Below are 16,428 nucleotides of genomic sequence, written 5' to 3' on the forward strand. Positions count from 1 at the left end.
GACCTCTTATAAAGGAAGTAAGACCATAGCTAGAGGTCTCTTAATACGAGGCTTAAAATTCTCTGAACTGTCCTAGAATCCCAAGCAAAGTACGGACATTGCCCTCTGCTCTTAAAATTTGTTGCACCATCATCCTTACAATCACCAAACTTGTTTTTTTTTAGTCTCTCCTGCCTCTTCTTGCCTGAAAATTCTTTCTAAAATAGGTAAACCTGTATTCAGCCTTATACATTTCCTTTCTCACCACCTTTGCTCCTTCTGTTCTGCTGGCCATGCCATCACCTATGTCCATTTTCTTCAGTGCTATTCATGTAGAGAAGTGCTTATAATTCTACCCCTGAAAACTCTGTAGAAGAATAAATTACGAGAAAAAAATATTCAAAGAATTATTTTAAAAGGTCATGTTACTCTTGATCAGTAAATACAGGTGGGCAACTTTAGAAAAATCTTTTTTATTACTAAATATTACGAAAACTATTATCTATCACTAAATAACATTAACATATTAAAAAAAATTCCAAATTTGATTTCCAGATTAAATTTCCTCTTCTCTTCCCCAAGGAATAACGCTTCTAAAAGACACCACCTCTTACTCTGGCATTATAAGAAGTCAAAAGACAAGTACTTTATAAGATCATAGAAAAGAGAGAACTGAAATAGTGATGTGAATGAGCGAGAAAAGCCAGGAGAGCTAATGAAACAGAATCAGATCTGTTCTACTTATAGGTGATCTAAACATTTGATTTCATAAAGAAAGCTGAAAATAAGTGTGTAACCTGTCACTTCTGGTCCATGGGATAAAAAGTATAAAAATAATCAGTTTCTGTACCAGTGTGTAAAGTCCTTAGCATTAACAACGAGAAGTCTTGGAAAGCACTTTCAACCTCAGCTGCCTTTACAGGTATTTTGATACCTTCTGGTACTTTGTAAGCAAATTATTTGGAGTTTGGGAGGTTGATAATCTCACTGAAAATTTACTAATTTCAGAATTGTTAAAGACGTAGCAATAAACCACTCTCTAAACCAATGAAGTGAAAATAAAAGGGAAAAGGGTAAAAGAATGCCTTTTTTTTTTTTGAAAGCTAATTTTTTTAAATGTATCTAATAGCCAAATGCGAGGGTTAGCCTAAAACATAATAATATAAAATATGTATTTTATATGCATATGGAGCATAAATCATTTATGGAACTTAAAACATCCCATATAGTGATACTTGTCAGATTAATGTAAATATAGGTGTTCCTTCACTACAAAGTAATTCCTTTGCATGTTGCTATGCACTCATGTCATTCAAAAAGGAACCAGCTCCCTTAAAGACCCGCAAAACACAAAATCATTACAAATTGTAAATACACCCTGAAGGTACACAAACAAGGGCTTTTAAAAGAACAAAAGCACAGGTGGATTTACATGCAAAAATATATTGCTAATTTGCAACACCCGAGTGAAATGTGAACTTAAAAAATAATCAATCACCTTCCTCTAGCTCTCTTCAAAATCTTACTATGTCTCAGATTTACACTTTGTCGAGTGTTTTTTATAGGACATTTATTTTTCCAGAACAAGAAGCAAAGGAACATCTCACAATATAATTTAAGTGGATGTTAAAATAGTTACAGCAATAACCAAGTAAACGCAAGTTATACCTCAATTACTTACAAATATATTATTTTCCATTTCAAACAGTTGCAACACAATATATACATTTAAAGGTAAGAGATCTTTACATTTTACATTGTTTGTATTAAATTCTTACTTCGTTTTCCACATAGAAACAGTTATCAATGTTCTCAGAGCATTAGTACTGAATGTGCTTATAGATCCAGCATTACAGTTGGAGTTGCTTCTAACTCTGCAACTAAAACTACCACTTGAACTTCACACGCACAGCAGGAGCTTGTATGACAGGCAACAAAAACACAAACCCTACCAGCGAGAGCGTCCTCCATGGCCTCTTAGGTTGCCCCCAAAGCGCCAGAGGAGCAGGTCGGTCGCGCAGCACGGCGAGCCTGTGCGCTGCGCTTGGCCAAGCTCGGAGGCGGGCAGCGGCTGCTCGGCGCGCGGGGAGCCGCGGCCGGGCGCATCGCTGACGTGCCTCGCGCCAGCCCCGCGCGCCCGGCCGCCCCGCAGCCAGGTCAGCTCACCCACCTCCCCGCCGAGGCGCGCGGCTCCGCTTCCAGGAAGTTTGGAAGTTAAGCACTAGCACGACATCCTGCGAGGACTAAAAGCATTTGATTTTGACAGCACAGTTATAAACAAAAGCCACTTTATTTCTGCTGGATTTCTGTCTTTAAATATCGTGTGTTAAGAAATAAGTGAGCCTACATCCAAGCTTTTGCACGAGTTATATTTGTATCAGTGTTGTTTAAATAGGCCAAAGGTAATAAACTGAGTTAGTTCTGTTTTAGGAAACTTTCCTTGAAGCATTACAAAAGCTGCAGCAGGGGTTTCTGCATTAGCAATCGCTCCACCTTTACAGCTACTCTGTACTCACACGAGCTTCTCTAAGAAAATGAAATAGCATTAGCTTTAATGGGCCAGAGGGCTCTGGTTTAGGCAGCCGTCCAAAAACGCTCCTTTGCAAAGCAACGGAGAAAACCTCCCCAAGGCTCCACGAGTATGATTAACTGTAAAAAAACTACAATCTGAGGGACTTAAAGAGACAACACAGTCTTTCAGGCTGCATCTATGTTAGTAAACTACACAGACTCCAGAACTGCCTCGGTCCTTGCAGCACTTCCTATCGGGCTCTGGCATTTTTATCACGCTCTCTCTCCACACTAACCTTTGCTGGGTGTGCAGACGGTTTCCATCACTTTAACAAGCAGCAGGACTACATCAGTGGAAAGCGCAGTTTGCTGGAGTACACAAGGTTTAGAAAGAGTACACTGCCCCAAGAAACCTTCCTCCATTTCCCCAGGAAGTCCGAGAGGGATCTGTGCAGAGCTGGCCTGCAAGCAGTACTCTCAGAGTCACTTTGTTTATATGGTGAATATATATATGTCTCGTTTGAAAAAACTCCACTGCAGGAATGATCGTGGAACAGAGCCAACATAGCACCGCTGTCCCTCTTCATTGACAACACTAGCATATGGTTTATTAACCATATTAATGGGAAAATGACAATTTGGTGTTTTTTCTAATGTCCAGTTGGAAACTAATCCATTTACACATCTGAAGAACTTGTGCTAAAAATGCTAAGAACCATTATGGAAATACAGCACAGAATCTTAGCATGAATTTCATTCCAAATTTTATTAATACTAGCTATCTATAAACTACAAAATAAACCATTAGATTAATCATTCCTCATCTGTATATGGTCAATATTAAAGAATATCACACTATTTATATAAGCAAGTATCTGAAAATCCAAAGAAAAACTCCTTCAGTTCTAATAAGAAAACTGTATAGCACATTTTAGAATTGAATAAACAAAATTTGCTATCTTTAAATAAGCAGCATTGTACTTTAAATGTACTGATCTTTTAATTTGTTTCACAGAAACAAAACTTCAAGGAAATCTTCAGAGATGACTCAAGGTCCTTAGGGTTTTTTTGCTTTTGATTGACACACTAATATAAACATAACAAAGCAGCCCCATTCTACACTTTAAAAGTTCCCATGGATATTATTTTTACAAGGCCCATTCAAAAGATTCAGACTTTAAAAGCAATAAAATGCAATCTACAGATTAATGATCTGCATTCAGCATTGCACTCAATTTTCTAAAGACTAATTACTCTTCACATTTGTGCAAAATTTGATTTTGAAACAACCGCTGCTGTTTGTACAAACTTCTGATCTCTTTCTCAGACACCGGCCACACACGTATTAGCTTATCCTTTGCTCCTTTCCAAAGCAAAGTTCCAAGAGCAGGGACAGATTCATTGTGTGCGTTTAAACTCTCTTCTGCTGGCGGGAACAGCAGCTACAGACAACGAACAGAAAAGACACTGGAAGCACAGACTCAGCTCCACGGATTCAGGATCATCTGCTTATGAAACAGCCAAAAGATATTTTTGGAACTAAAACCTACTATAAAATCATCACAAGTTCAGTTGTTTCTTAACTGCTTGACTCTATATAGTTGTTGAGATCTCTAGATCCATATAAAAATGTATCCTCCTCTGCCATTTACAGATGTCCTTTTGACTAAGGTTTTTTTTGTTCTTTGTAGTTGTTGGTTTTTGATTTTTTTGCTGTTTTTTGAGGGGGGGAAGAGGTGATACTTATTTTTATTTGCTACTAATATTTAAATTCTTACATCTACTGCCTGACTCAATATGTATCTTTGGATTTCACAGCAATATATGTCACTTGCAGTAATATATGTCACTGTAATGTTACCAGAAGAAAAAAACACCACCCTGTAAGGGCAGGATGAGCTATGCTAGCAGACCTTAATTATTTGTGCCTGCAATGTATTAAACATGCTGAACTCGACAAAGTTTTTGCCAAATTAATATTGGAAAAGGTCCTGACTGACAGCCAGTCCTTAGGTCATATTATCTGCTCACCCTCCCTGCTGTCACAGCTCTTGGATGTGATTTCCACTCCTACAGCATGTCATCTGACCCATCTTTTTGCCCTAGATTCTCAGTTTAAGACAAATTTCTTCTCTCTAGGTTACAGTTAGCTCATAGTGAGAGTATTTTGGCTCTATCCCCCAATCTACCTGGGCACAACTTTGGGGCCGAATACACATACATCCTAGTTACGTTATTTGGCCCTCCAAAATCTGTGCACCTAAAGCTTACATAGCCTATGACTCGGGTACAGAGCTGATAGGTATCTGCCTCATGTTCAGAAATCCTGAAAGGTCTCCAGCAATAGCTAACTATGTGCAAGGAGCACAGGAAATGGTAGTGGCCATTTGGCAGTGGCAGAGCCTTGAGTCATGGGTTTTTTTTTTTTTTTTCGTTTTTTTTTTTAAACTTTTGCTTAATGGCAAAGTCTGAATGTAGGAAAAAAAAAGTAATCACTGAATACTAAAGAATGAATGAAAAGGGAGATTCTCCTGCAATCAAAATATTCTCCCTGAAAGTTCATGACAAATGAATTTTCTTCTGGCTGTCCTTTTTCTGTGAGATAAAGACAGTGATCAAGAATGTAATCCAGTATATATCACTTTAAAAAGTGGCATCAAGATTTAAATAGAAGCCAACAAGATATAAAATGTTTGTTGTACACTCCATCCTTAGAGACTGCAGTTCCTCCCCCATCTTTTTTCCCCTCAGCTTACAAAGCTACAGGAGCTATCCTCTTACTGGGTGGAGGCAGGAAAGGAAAAGGTTTTTATTAACAATGACTTTGGATACAAGTATCAAACAAACCTTTTCACACATCCTAATTCTACAAGAAGAAATGATTCTCAAACATAATTCCAGCTTAAAGAGCTACGAAGAAACCTCTCTAGCACTCACTTTGTAAGCAGCAGCAGAGGCTGAGAACATAGAATTTCTTTTTCATGGAAAGAAATTTTGCTTCAATCCTATTAAAACGTACTCTCAAAATCTCGTACTAACCACAAATTCTAAATTACATTATAGAGGCAATGTCTCCAGCATTGTTAAGTAAAAATTACAATCTCTATAGTAAGAAAGATGCTGACAAGAATGTGAATCTCACCCACCAGCTGCGGGAACTCCAGACATCTGCGGTTCCCGAGCGCAGCCTGCGACTGTTCCTAGATTACCAGGACCTGCAGCTCCTCAGTCGGGAGCCTGAAAGCTCCGAGTGCAGCCGAGAGCAGCACTTCCGAGCTGACTGCTCCGGCCGGGCTTCACAGGTGAATCTCCTCTGCAGCAGCGTCTTCAAGACTTATTTCAAGACCAGTGCAGGTGCACAAGCCACAATTTTTTGTTGGTGAGAGAAAGGAAAGGGGTTAGACCACTTTACATGTGAGCCTCTCACCTCTGCAAGGAGCATCTAGCCAGCACAGGCCCAGCCCGCGCTGCATGGGCTACTCTGAGGGTGTCTGAGAGCTGAGGAGAGCAAAGAGCAGCTCCGTGCTGGCCGTTTAACCGCCTCGCTACGGTCAGGTGGGAAGCCATGTGCTCCAGGCACAAGAGAGGTACAGCTCTGTGATTTCTCACGGCTTCAGAAAACCTAAGTAAAAGGATCTCCAGCATTTCTGAATACTACAGTTCAAACACTGCACTAAAAATGCAAGAATCCCCAAACCAAAAGAAGCAATCTTCTCCAAAGCAACCAGGTTCTATATCTGCTGTCTAAATATGACATTTTACAGTTTACAGCCATATGGTGAACTCTACAGACAGGTTCAGTGTATTCAAAATCTTCTTAATAAAACACTACAGATTAGTCAGCTTGTTTATGATTATTATTTTTACAAGTAGAATAAAATCCTTCCTTTCAGGTTCAAATGGAAACTTTTTCTCATCAGAGAGCTATCACCAACACTGAACAAATTGCATAGGTGGATTACTCACATTTTCCTTTCATTACAGTCACACATTTGTTACTCTCTACTTCCTCCAGCATGTCATGTTTCTCTGACAGCAGAAGAAAAGAGCTCCCAAAAAATCCCAGTCTGTAGACAATGTTTCCCACCCCTGCAAAAAGAGTCTAAGCTGCTTCCCAGTTTGGAAGACAAAGAACTATCCTGAAATAAAAAATATACAAAGAAAGTCAACAAACTGAAATGAGAGATTCACTTTGTTTACTTGCAAGATACCTCATTTAAATTAAATCTCCTTTCAAGTAAACTATTAAAATACTTATTTCTTCAATATCATTTTTGCTGGTAATTTTAAACACATACACCAACCTCCTAGTCCCAAACCTTTTTACAAAATAAATTCTGAATTACCTATATTCTTCAATCAAATAAGCCAGAATCTTGACACTTAAAAGAATGCCTGCACAAAAGTAAAGATACATTTAAACAAAAAGCATGACAATGTATACAGGCAGTAGAAACTAAAACAATTTTCACAATGTCTTTTAAACACAAAAGAATTTTGCCTAAGCTGTACATAAATATTTTGACAAAGTCCTATTAGCTCAATAAACTGAAATGCATAATATATATTCAAATAGCTAATGTCTTTTAGAGATCTTTAACTCAAGACATGATTTGACAAAATGAAGAACTCAATGGCAATAACTTAAGCTGACTCTATCCCTTACTATTTCCTTCCAGAGTTCTTTTACACAAAACAGCAAGAGTCAGGAGGAGGAAAGAGGCAAATAACCGTCCATATAGGAATGGCCACTTAACATCAGCTCACAACCTCAGATGCTTAAGCTGTTACTTCAGTACACAAGAACATATGTCAGGGTCTAATACTGTACTGTGAAGTACAGTGAATCTTCAATTGTGAAAAGATTTTGGCTTTTAAAATGGCTTTATGTAGTGTATCTTTACAAGATAAAATATCTATTGAACTGGATCCACCATACAAATGTTTTACTATAATTATAATTATTCATCACTTCTTTAAACTTTTATTTACCATGTCTTTACGTATCAAAAGCTAAGATAAGGATGTATGACACAAAGGAAGCTTGACTGTGAAGTATTTTTTCCTGAGTGGCAAAATCACAACTAGATAATTCAGTAAATCCTTTATTTATTCCTATGAAAATATCAAGATACTTTTGAAGGCATTTAAGAATATATATATATATATATATATGTTTTCATAACATATCCCATCTCCTTCAGTGATATTGCTGTTTATTTTTGCTAGAGCTTTCTTTAATTTTATTTAAGTAATCAGTACACCACCAGTTGAATTTGGGCATGCCTACTCTGTACCATGAACTATGGAGGAATGGTGCTAAACTATCACTTTCTCAGCTAGTGCCACAACTAGAAAGATCTGTATTTTGAGGCATTATTAACCAGGGCTGCCTATGTGGTTTTCAAAGCAAAATGCAGAGGGGATTTCCCTGCCTCATGAGAACTCTCCAGGTCAGGGCTGAATGAGTCAGCAGCAGGTGAAGTGTTCTACAAACCAGGCACGGCTACAATTTCTTCCATGCTCCCAGCAGTGCTCACCCGCACTTTAGTTCAGGAAGGGAGAATGCAGGGAGGAAGGGGACAGGCTGTTCTCACTGGTGGCCAGCGATAGGACGAGGGGTAATGGCCACAAGCTGAAACACAAGAAGTTCCGTCTCCAGGTGAGGAGGAACTTCTTTACTGTTAGGGTGACAGAGCAGTGGAACAGGCTGCCCAGGGAGGTTGTGGAGTCTCCTTCTCTGGAGGTCTTCAAAACCCGCCTGGATGCCACCCTGTGCCACATGCTCTAGGTGTGCCTGCTTGAGCAGGAAGGTTGGACTAGATGATCTGTAGAGGTCCCTTCCAACCTTAAATATTCTGAAATATTCTGAAATTCTAACAGGGCTTTCGATCTGCAACTGTACTATAGTATCTTATAATGTTGTACATTCCTTTTCTAAGTGCAATTTTAAATGAAGAATTGTAAACCTTATATTCCAGAAAAACAAACAAAAAAATGAGTATATTAATTATGAAGACATGAGCATTCATTGCCTGTACTTAATCTTCTTATTGGAAGAAGTCAACAGCTGAAAGTCTGGCCTGCCCTTTCACTGCTTGCAAAAAAACTGTAAAAACCCTGGATATTCTGGTCAAGAACAACAATGGCAAAATCAGAATGGGGGCTTCCCTCCGTTCTTCAACAAAGCGAGCAACATGAAAAAAGAACAATCTAAAAAGACACAATGTTAGATGTCCTGTTGCTGATACTAACTGCAGTGCAGGCTAGCACGCAACACTGAAATGACTACACCAGCACTCAAAACCTCTGTCAAAGCAGACACCTGTTTTCAGTTGCCAGATCTCTGCAACACGTGATGCTTTTGTATACAGTTACCTTGTCCGAGAAAAACCCACAGTCTTGTTGAAATAAACAGTAGTTTGAACCATTTCTGGAGTGCTACAGCCCACAAACACTAATGGGAACACTAGTCTCACTATTAAACCATGCTTTTCTACAACAACAGACAACAAGTGAGCTGCTCAGATGACACACTGTATCCTATGATAAATACTCCTCCACATTTGACAACAGAGCTGTTATCAATGACAATTAAAAGTTCTCAGGTTTGGATGAGAGTAAATCCTAACTGAAGTTAAATCCAAGAAGAGTAGAGGGTTCTGAACAGATGAAAATACTCTCTTAAGAATCGGCATGGACAAATGTGCAATTTTCTTTCTTGATAGGTGCATACCCATGAACGATCCGTGTGGCTCTGACTTCAGAGTCCTCTTGGATCCCTTACAGAAGGCTAAGGGCTCACTCGGGTATTAATGTTACCAAGTTAGACTCCCTGTAGGCGATTTCAGAGAGAAGCCTTCTCATTTCAAGGAAAAATAACTGTTACTGATTTCTTTGCCAGTTCATGGCTATATTTTATCACTGTGACATATCTCAAAATCAATCTTCCACATCAAAAATCTACAGAAATCTCCTCATCAGCAGAGACTGCTGGAGTAAATCAAACCTCACTGCTGCTCCCTACACAGACTTCCCATGGAATTTCAAACCAAGTTCCCAATTGCTTGAGCTCAGAACATAACCCAGCAGTTGTCCACTGTGTAACACACAGCATTGCTGAGACCCCCAGACTAGTGCAACACGTGCTGTAAACAGTACAAATAAGCACAGTTACTAGCTCAGGCTCTAAAAAAAGGTATAGCTATATTAGCATGTTAGTGAGCCTGAGCTATTACTTCTGTTGAGACTGAAGAGTGCCAAGGTGACTAAGTTGCTTCCAGTTTCAGACCTCAGTCAGTTCGACCTATAGTTCTCAGATGACAAGCTGGGTTTTCCGTCCCCATGTCACCCTGCCCTTGGAAGGCAGAGCTTTGTACTGAGGGGACAGTCTCGACCAAAGCTCGGACATGAAGTCCCCTGTGCTCCTTTCTCCCCTCTGCAAGCAGAGCCCACAGCCAAGCTCACATCTAACTAGCTCACCATGGTTGCCACAGGAACCCACAGGGTTGCTTAGCTTTGCAAAGCAATCATCTCCCCATCTCTAGAACAAATTAAATCAAACAAACAAAAACATAAGGCAAAGGAAAAGCAAGAGGAAGTAGCACTGCACATACCTCTGTCTCCCAGAGTGTGTTCAAAATAGATATGCAAAGGTTAGTTGTGCTGCTCAACATGCAACTGAAATGCGCTCGATGCTGCAGTTTGCCACCTGTATCTGCACTTCTTATACCAGCTTTTCCCTGGTAATTTCGCCTTTCCCTGTAATTTTACCTACCTAAAGAGGAACTAATTAAACACAGAAAGGTCCACTGAAAGGCATGCAATTATGACATCCTAGTACAATCTATATCATTAGTTGCCTGTAAAATAAGGTCAGTATCTGCATTAAGAAACTAGTAAGAATTATGCAAAGATTTTATCATATTGCTGCATAACTTCTGGGTAAGCCACGATATCTACACACTTCAATCTACAACTGTACAACAGATACTACTTCCTTTTGTTAAAAGGTATCAGGCAACAACCTCCCCAATGGTTGACTATCTTAGGAATTATTATAGGCATTAATTAAAACAGCATCTTTCTTCCTCACAAATTTTTTTTTTTAATGCAATGAATTTATACCAAGATCGTTTTTTCTTAAATTAAAAAGCTGATCAAACTAAACAACAGAGTGCCACTCTTACTGCAGACTAGTACTGTCAACATGGATATTTGAAACGTAACAGACCGTTCTCAAATAGGTATTTTCCACATAGGAAATCCCTAAAGTATTTCAAGGGATCATATACTATAAAGATTACAGATCCAGAAGAAGACAAACAAAAACGGAGAATAATGCTTTGCACATACTTATCACAAAGTGCTATCTAAATAACAATGGCTACAATAATAAAAAAGCATAGTGCCTACTTCTTTCTGAAATCCTGAACCAAGTCAGCCCATGAACAGGAGCTCTTGTACAAATATTTGACATGCTATGCAATGGAACACTCTGGCAACAATGGTTCGGTGTTAATTATTGGATGTAGATAGCAATATTTCTACTACTACTATTACTACTACTACTGATAAAAAAAGAGAATTTGTCAGCTTTTTTAAAGGAATCTTTTAAGTTTTAAAACAATTTTTACTTTTGCATAGCTAGCTAGTTGAGGCCATAATTGCAAAGAAAACTATTCCTATCTGTTAAACACACAAAAAAAGCACATAAAATACAGAATAACATATAGTATTATGTTTTTTTCAGTATTTCCTATGCTTAAGGTAGACAGGTTTTAAAAATGACATCTTTATTACCTTTAAGCATTGTTCTTCCTGTTGATCCTCCAAAGACACTTAGAAGACCACTTCTTGCTCCCAATGATGTTGTTGCTTCTAGTAAAGCACCAGTTATATAGTTAGAGAGTGCAGTCCTCTGTAAAGTGGCACGATATCGAGAGTGAGCTCCTGTCTCACATGGCTTTACACAAAAGCCAACACCTTTGCATATACAGTCTGTGTCTAAAGTTGCGAGCTCTCTCAGGAGATGAGGAAAATATTCAGAAATATCTTTTGCTCCTTCTTCTCTCACTGTACAAAAGATCTGTGAAGAATACAAAAAGATAAAGTGTTATTTCATTTCCTTAGACTAATACACTGAACATTGAGACTAGCACAAGTTGCGAAGTTCAGCAGCCTCTGCAAGAAACCCAAGGTTAGAACACTGCATATCTGTATTATTCCTAAAAACCCAAACTCATCTGCAAAGACTTTGCATGGGATTCCCAAATTGGCTAGTAAAAGAAAATTGCATTCTAGCTTTAAAACTACAGCTAAAAGCATTCTAATGGAAATTGCTTTTTTTAAGGATCATCATAACAAAGTTGTGCCACATCAATAAATCTGGTCAACACCTAAAACAAAAAATATACATGAAATTATTTAGAAGACTATACAGTATTTTGCATTCACAGTAAAACCTTAGACATTTTAGAAGCAGAAACACAGGTCCATTCAAGCACTGAGCCTTTTCTTGCTGAGTGCAGAGTGGCCTTATGAACAGAAATGGATTTAATGACTGCAAACGATCTCTCAGAAGGTTCTGGTGTGTCACATTCATTGTATTACTCCCAGCCTATATACAGGTCCTCTATGTAATATTGGTTATTATATACTCTTTTTCCAATATTTGTGCTCACACACTAATGAACTTCAGGCTGTGGCTTAGCAACTAAGTAATGTTTGCTTATTTAACAGAGCCTAATGATCAAAGCAAGAATCTGGAAGAAATTTTTTTTCATTTATTATACAAAGAAAGACTTGATTCTTTGCATTCTTGCAGGCTGGTTACTGATTACCATCAATAATTTTTTTTCAATGGTCTGTATTCTGTAATTAAAGAGGGTAAACCACCAAATTAAAAATTAAGATAGAAAGAGGAGATTTTAACAGCGACCAGCTCCTGAGGCAACTTTCACCAGGTTGACCTCCAAACATTGACTCATACATATCACTGGCATCCTATCAGTTAAATTGTCACGTCATTTTAAAACTCAGTATTTATTCAATCTCACAAATAACATATGTTATTATTAATAAAAATATACAAACTTTGCCCAATCAGGGAAAGCCACTGAAAATAGAAGTACTTGCTCGAAATTTTTCAAAATCTAACTAACATTTTGGAGTTTCCTTTCTGCCATAACACAGGAAATTAAGTCTTACGCAGCATTCAATAAAAACCAGATTTCTCATCTTAGCTTTATTAATTTAGAGGAATAATTTTTGGGAGGTGACTAGTCAAATTTTCATTTAAAATATAATACTGTGTTAAATAGTAATACAATTCAGTTATTTTAAACAAACACTGATACAGTTACTAAAATAGAATAAAAAAGAAATTTTGCATTGTGACTACGACTTATAGAATTCAATTCTGCTAGAAATATATCTTTGGTAATTTCATTACTCAATGCACTACTGAGATATGTTTTATTTTCCTGAAGGCTTTTCAAAATTTAGTTTGTATTTCAGTTTCCTAAAGCCTAACAGGCTTATTGAAATACTAAACTTTTACTTGAGTCTCTCTTTTTTTTTGTATACATATTTGTATACATATATGTATACATATACTATTTTGTGAACTCTTACTCTCTCCATGTGAACACTGCTCACCTGCTCCTTAATTCAGAAGAAAACTACATTCCTAGAATGCACGTTACCAGGACAGAGTATATGCCCATAGCCCAGCTACCTTTTCCTTAGCAAAGAGTCTGCAGGGCACGGTGGGATAAGCATAATACCTACCTTTCCAAAAGGTGTGCTGTAAACAGTGAGCCTGTAGCACACACAGATTTCAAGTGTGTCACAGATAGCAGACATAATTAGTCTTTTTAGCATGGTAAAAAAATATTTGGATAATGAAAATAATTTGACTTCTCAAAACTGCAGTTACCTTCCAAAATATTTTTAAAATTGTGTTCTGCAACTTATAAAGTCATATTCTGTTGCCTACACTGTACTAAAATTTCTTTCAGCTGCCAAAGCAAAGAAACCATTTGTTGACAGAAATAGGCGACAGTGTTTTTCTGGAGAGATTATATATAGAATAACGGTGTTAATCTCTATTGTATAAAGTAGACTTCAGGGCACTAGCTGTCTCCAAAGACTCTACGCTTCATATAACATTTTCAAATACTGTCTGTTTTGATGTGTTAAAGCACTGAATGTGTTACTTTTCTGCACAAAAATGAAGCTGGAAAAAGAGAGGAAAAAAAAAAAAACCCACCCTTAAACCACCAGAACAGAGGCATATCCATAAGGTAACTAATAAGGAAAATCACCTGTCAGTGATGCCCCATCCGATAGGAAAGATTAATTCTGCCCAGGAGATGAAAAGGTTGATTCCAAATGAGGGCTTGCAGGTCACCCCGACAGAGGTGGTTATATTGATCTATATCACCCATTTTCTCTACCAAAGCATGAATGCTCGAGCTAAAAAGGTGAAACAAAAAGAGTGAAGTGCAGCATTAAACAGAGCTTTCCTGTCAAATGGCAATGATTCGGAAAGCTGTATCACTCCAGAATGACTTTTGCCAAATTAAAGGTTTCAAAGCCACCTGCAGTCTAATACTGAAGTATCTCACATAACACATATCTCCTGGGCAGTATCTCCAAAAGAAAGTGGGCAATACGTGCATCAAAAGGTCTTGAAATTCTTCACAATTCTTTTCAGATAGTCAGTGCAGCAGCATATACTGATTTGATTACAGCGAGGAATCTACAGTGAGCTTTATTATGTATACAATGTAATGAGCATACATGTAAATGGTGAAAATATGTGGAACTACAGGATCTCAAGATCTACTTTAAAAAATAAAAAGCATGCATTCTAATACACTTTTTATATATATGTTTTTTAACATGGTACTTGAAAACAAGAAGTGAGCTTAAACCAGCTAATCCCATGGATTACTAGCACTTAAATGAGTATCCTCTGGCTTTACGACATTTTTAACTTCTCCTTAATTCTAAAGTCTCAGAAGAGTTTTTGATGGTGATTAAAGAGAATGCAAGTTACTTCTAAAAGAAAATTTCCTAGGGGACTGCAAAAGAAAAATGAAAAATTTACATTGAAATAAAAATTAAATTCAGGTAGAATTCCATCCTTATAGCCCTACAAATAAGTCAATATTTGGGAAATAAATGGAAACAAAACGTATCTTTCAACTATTATGGATAACATACCTAATGTTATCCAACAATCATAAAGAACTTTAAAATACTCAGTTTTGCTTCACATATTTAAAATGGTATTTCCAAGTTAGCTTATTGATAATCTTCAGGCAATAAAACTTTACAACTACAGAAACATTTTTAAGATATTCATTAAAAACAATTGGAAAAACAAGTCAAACTGGTCTTGATATTACTTAGATTTTCTCTTTTATCTTGTTTTCCTACTTAATCATCTCCAGAATTAAAAGTTGTATTTTCTCCCTTTACCAAACCATGCTATTGAAGGTTTACTACACAAAAGCAATAGAAACCTTATTATCGTGGCCATTCTTATCATTACAGTACATGACTGATATTCTTCCCAAATGAAGCTGGAGTTCACAGGTGCTGATAGACTGGAAATATTAGATAAAGAAGTTCACAAAAATACCTTCTCTGATTTCTTACTTAAACTTACATTTTTTCTTTCTGTTATTACAGTGTTCTAGTTGTTTTTCTTTGCATATTTTTTTCAGCTTCGGGTTATTTAGCTTAAAACTTCAGGGCCTTTTGCCAAACATCTACAAGCTGTTCCTTGTGCATGAATTCCAGAAAAAGGACTTAAGAACAGATCAAACATTCCTTTGAGCTAGTATATAGGCTTAATATCTCTAACTTTATAACAATAATAAGGAATAAGTGTACTGAAAAGTTCAAAGTAAAGATCAGACATGCATAAGTATGTTTATTACCACTATGCTATAAAAGTATGAGAAAATAAGCCATAAAGAAACCTCAACAAATAATGCATCATTTCTGACAGGTAGCTGTCCAAACTCTTTAAAAAGCCTCCACTGACTTGTCTTGAAGGCTTGAAGTGAAACACTGAAATAGAAGGGGAACATATACACTCAGTTTGTACTATGCATTCTATTCTGAATTCTAGTTTTATCTTGAGATCAGACTAGAATGAAGAGATAAATTTATTTTAATCAGATCATGTGAACAGTTGTAGTATCTTGGAAATCATGCCCAAGAACACATATTTATCCTATAGCTATCTAAAATTATATCTCTAAAACAGATTATGACACAAGCTTGCTTCAAGAAAAGTTCTTTGGAAATGTGGACAGGAAGAAAGAAGCAAGGGAACCAGGGACAGAGAAATGTGACTGGAAACGTCAGGTGATGCAAAAGGTTCACAATGTGAACAGATGAGAAGGTCAGTAAAGAGGTCTAGTAAAGAGTGGTCATGGTTTCTCCACTCATCCTCCTCACGTGCTCCTGCCTCTCTCATGCGTCTTACACTTGTCCTACCCCCTCCATGAGCAGGACACCTCCATCTGTCCTGCAACACCAGGCATTAAGCTGTGGATAAGACACCTGCTGACCCCTGAAGAATACTCTGGCAGCCGAGGAGCTAAACCCAAATGACGAGTGCAGTAATCTGAAGCAGAGAGAGGATGAGAGGATAACTGAGCAATCTCTGCACTACTCTGCTGTTCCAAGAACAAAACACCTTCTACCTTCCTCGCCTCCCACCCTACTCATCCCCACTCCCTTGAAAAAGGAGATGCTGAGGACAAAACTTACTTAGTTCACTTGGTTACAGCTAAAAGCAGCTCTTCTGCCATCCACTGAAAGGGCCTGCTACTGATCTGCGATTTAAATTCAGGTCATGCTTACTTGTATTGAATTCTAAAGCATTATAGAATAATTATTGAGGTGTTTTTCATC

At 37.6% G+C, this 16,428-nt stretch overlaps 1 protein-coding gene across 1 annotated transcript in view; it reads right to left on the reverse strand.

Moving 5' to 3' along the window:
• Window positions 1-16,428, reverse strand: part of PLCE1 (phospholipase C epsilon 1) — a 102,482-nt gene that overhangs the window by 57,773 nt on the left and 28,281 nt on the right. Inside the window, exon 2 of the mRNA XM_026051015.1 lies at window positions 11,293-11,578. Coding sequence (XP_025906800.1) covers window positions 11,293-11,578 — 286 coding nt within the window. The remainder of the gene's footprint in view (window positions 1-11,292; window positions 11,579-16,428) is intronic.

Source organism: Nothoprocta perdicaria, unplaced genomic scaffold, assembly GCF_003342845.1.
Source record: "Nothoprocta perdicaria isolate Ctin4 unplaced genomic scaffold, notPer1 scaffold_111, whole genome shotgun sequence".
NCBI lineage: Eukaryota > Metazoa > Chordata > Aves > Tinamiformes > Tinamidae > Nothoprocta > Nothoprocta perdicaria.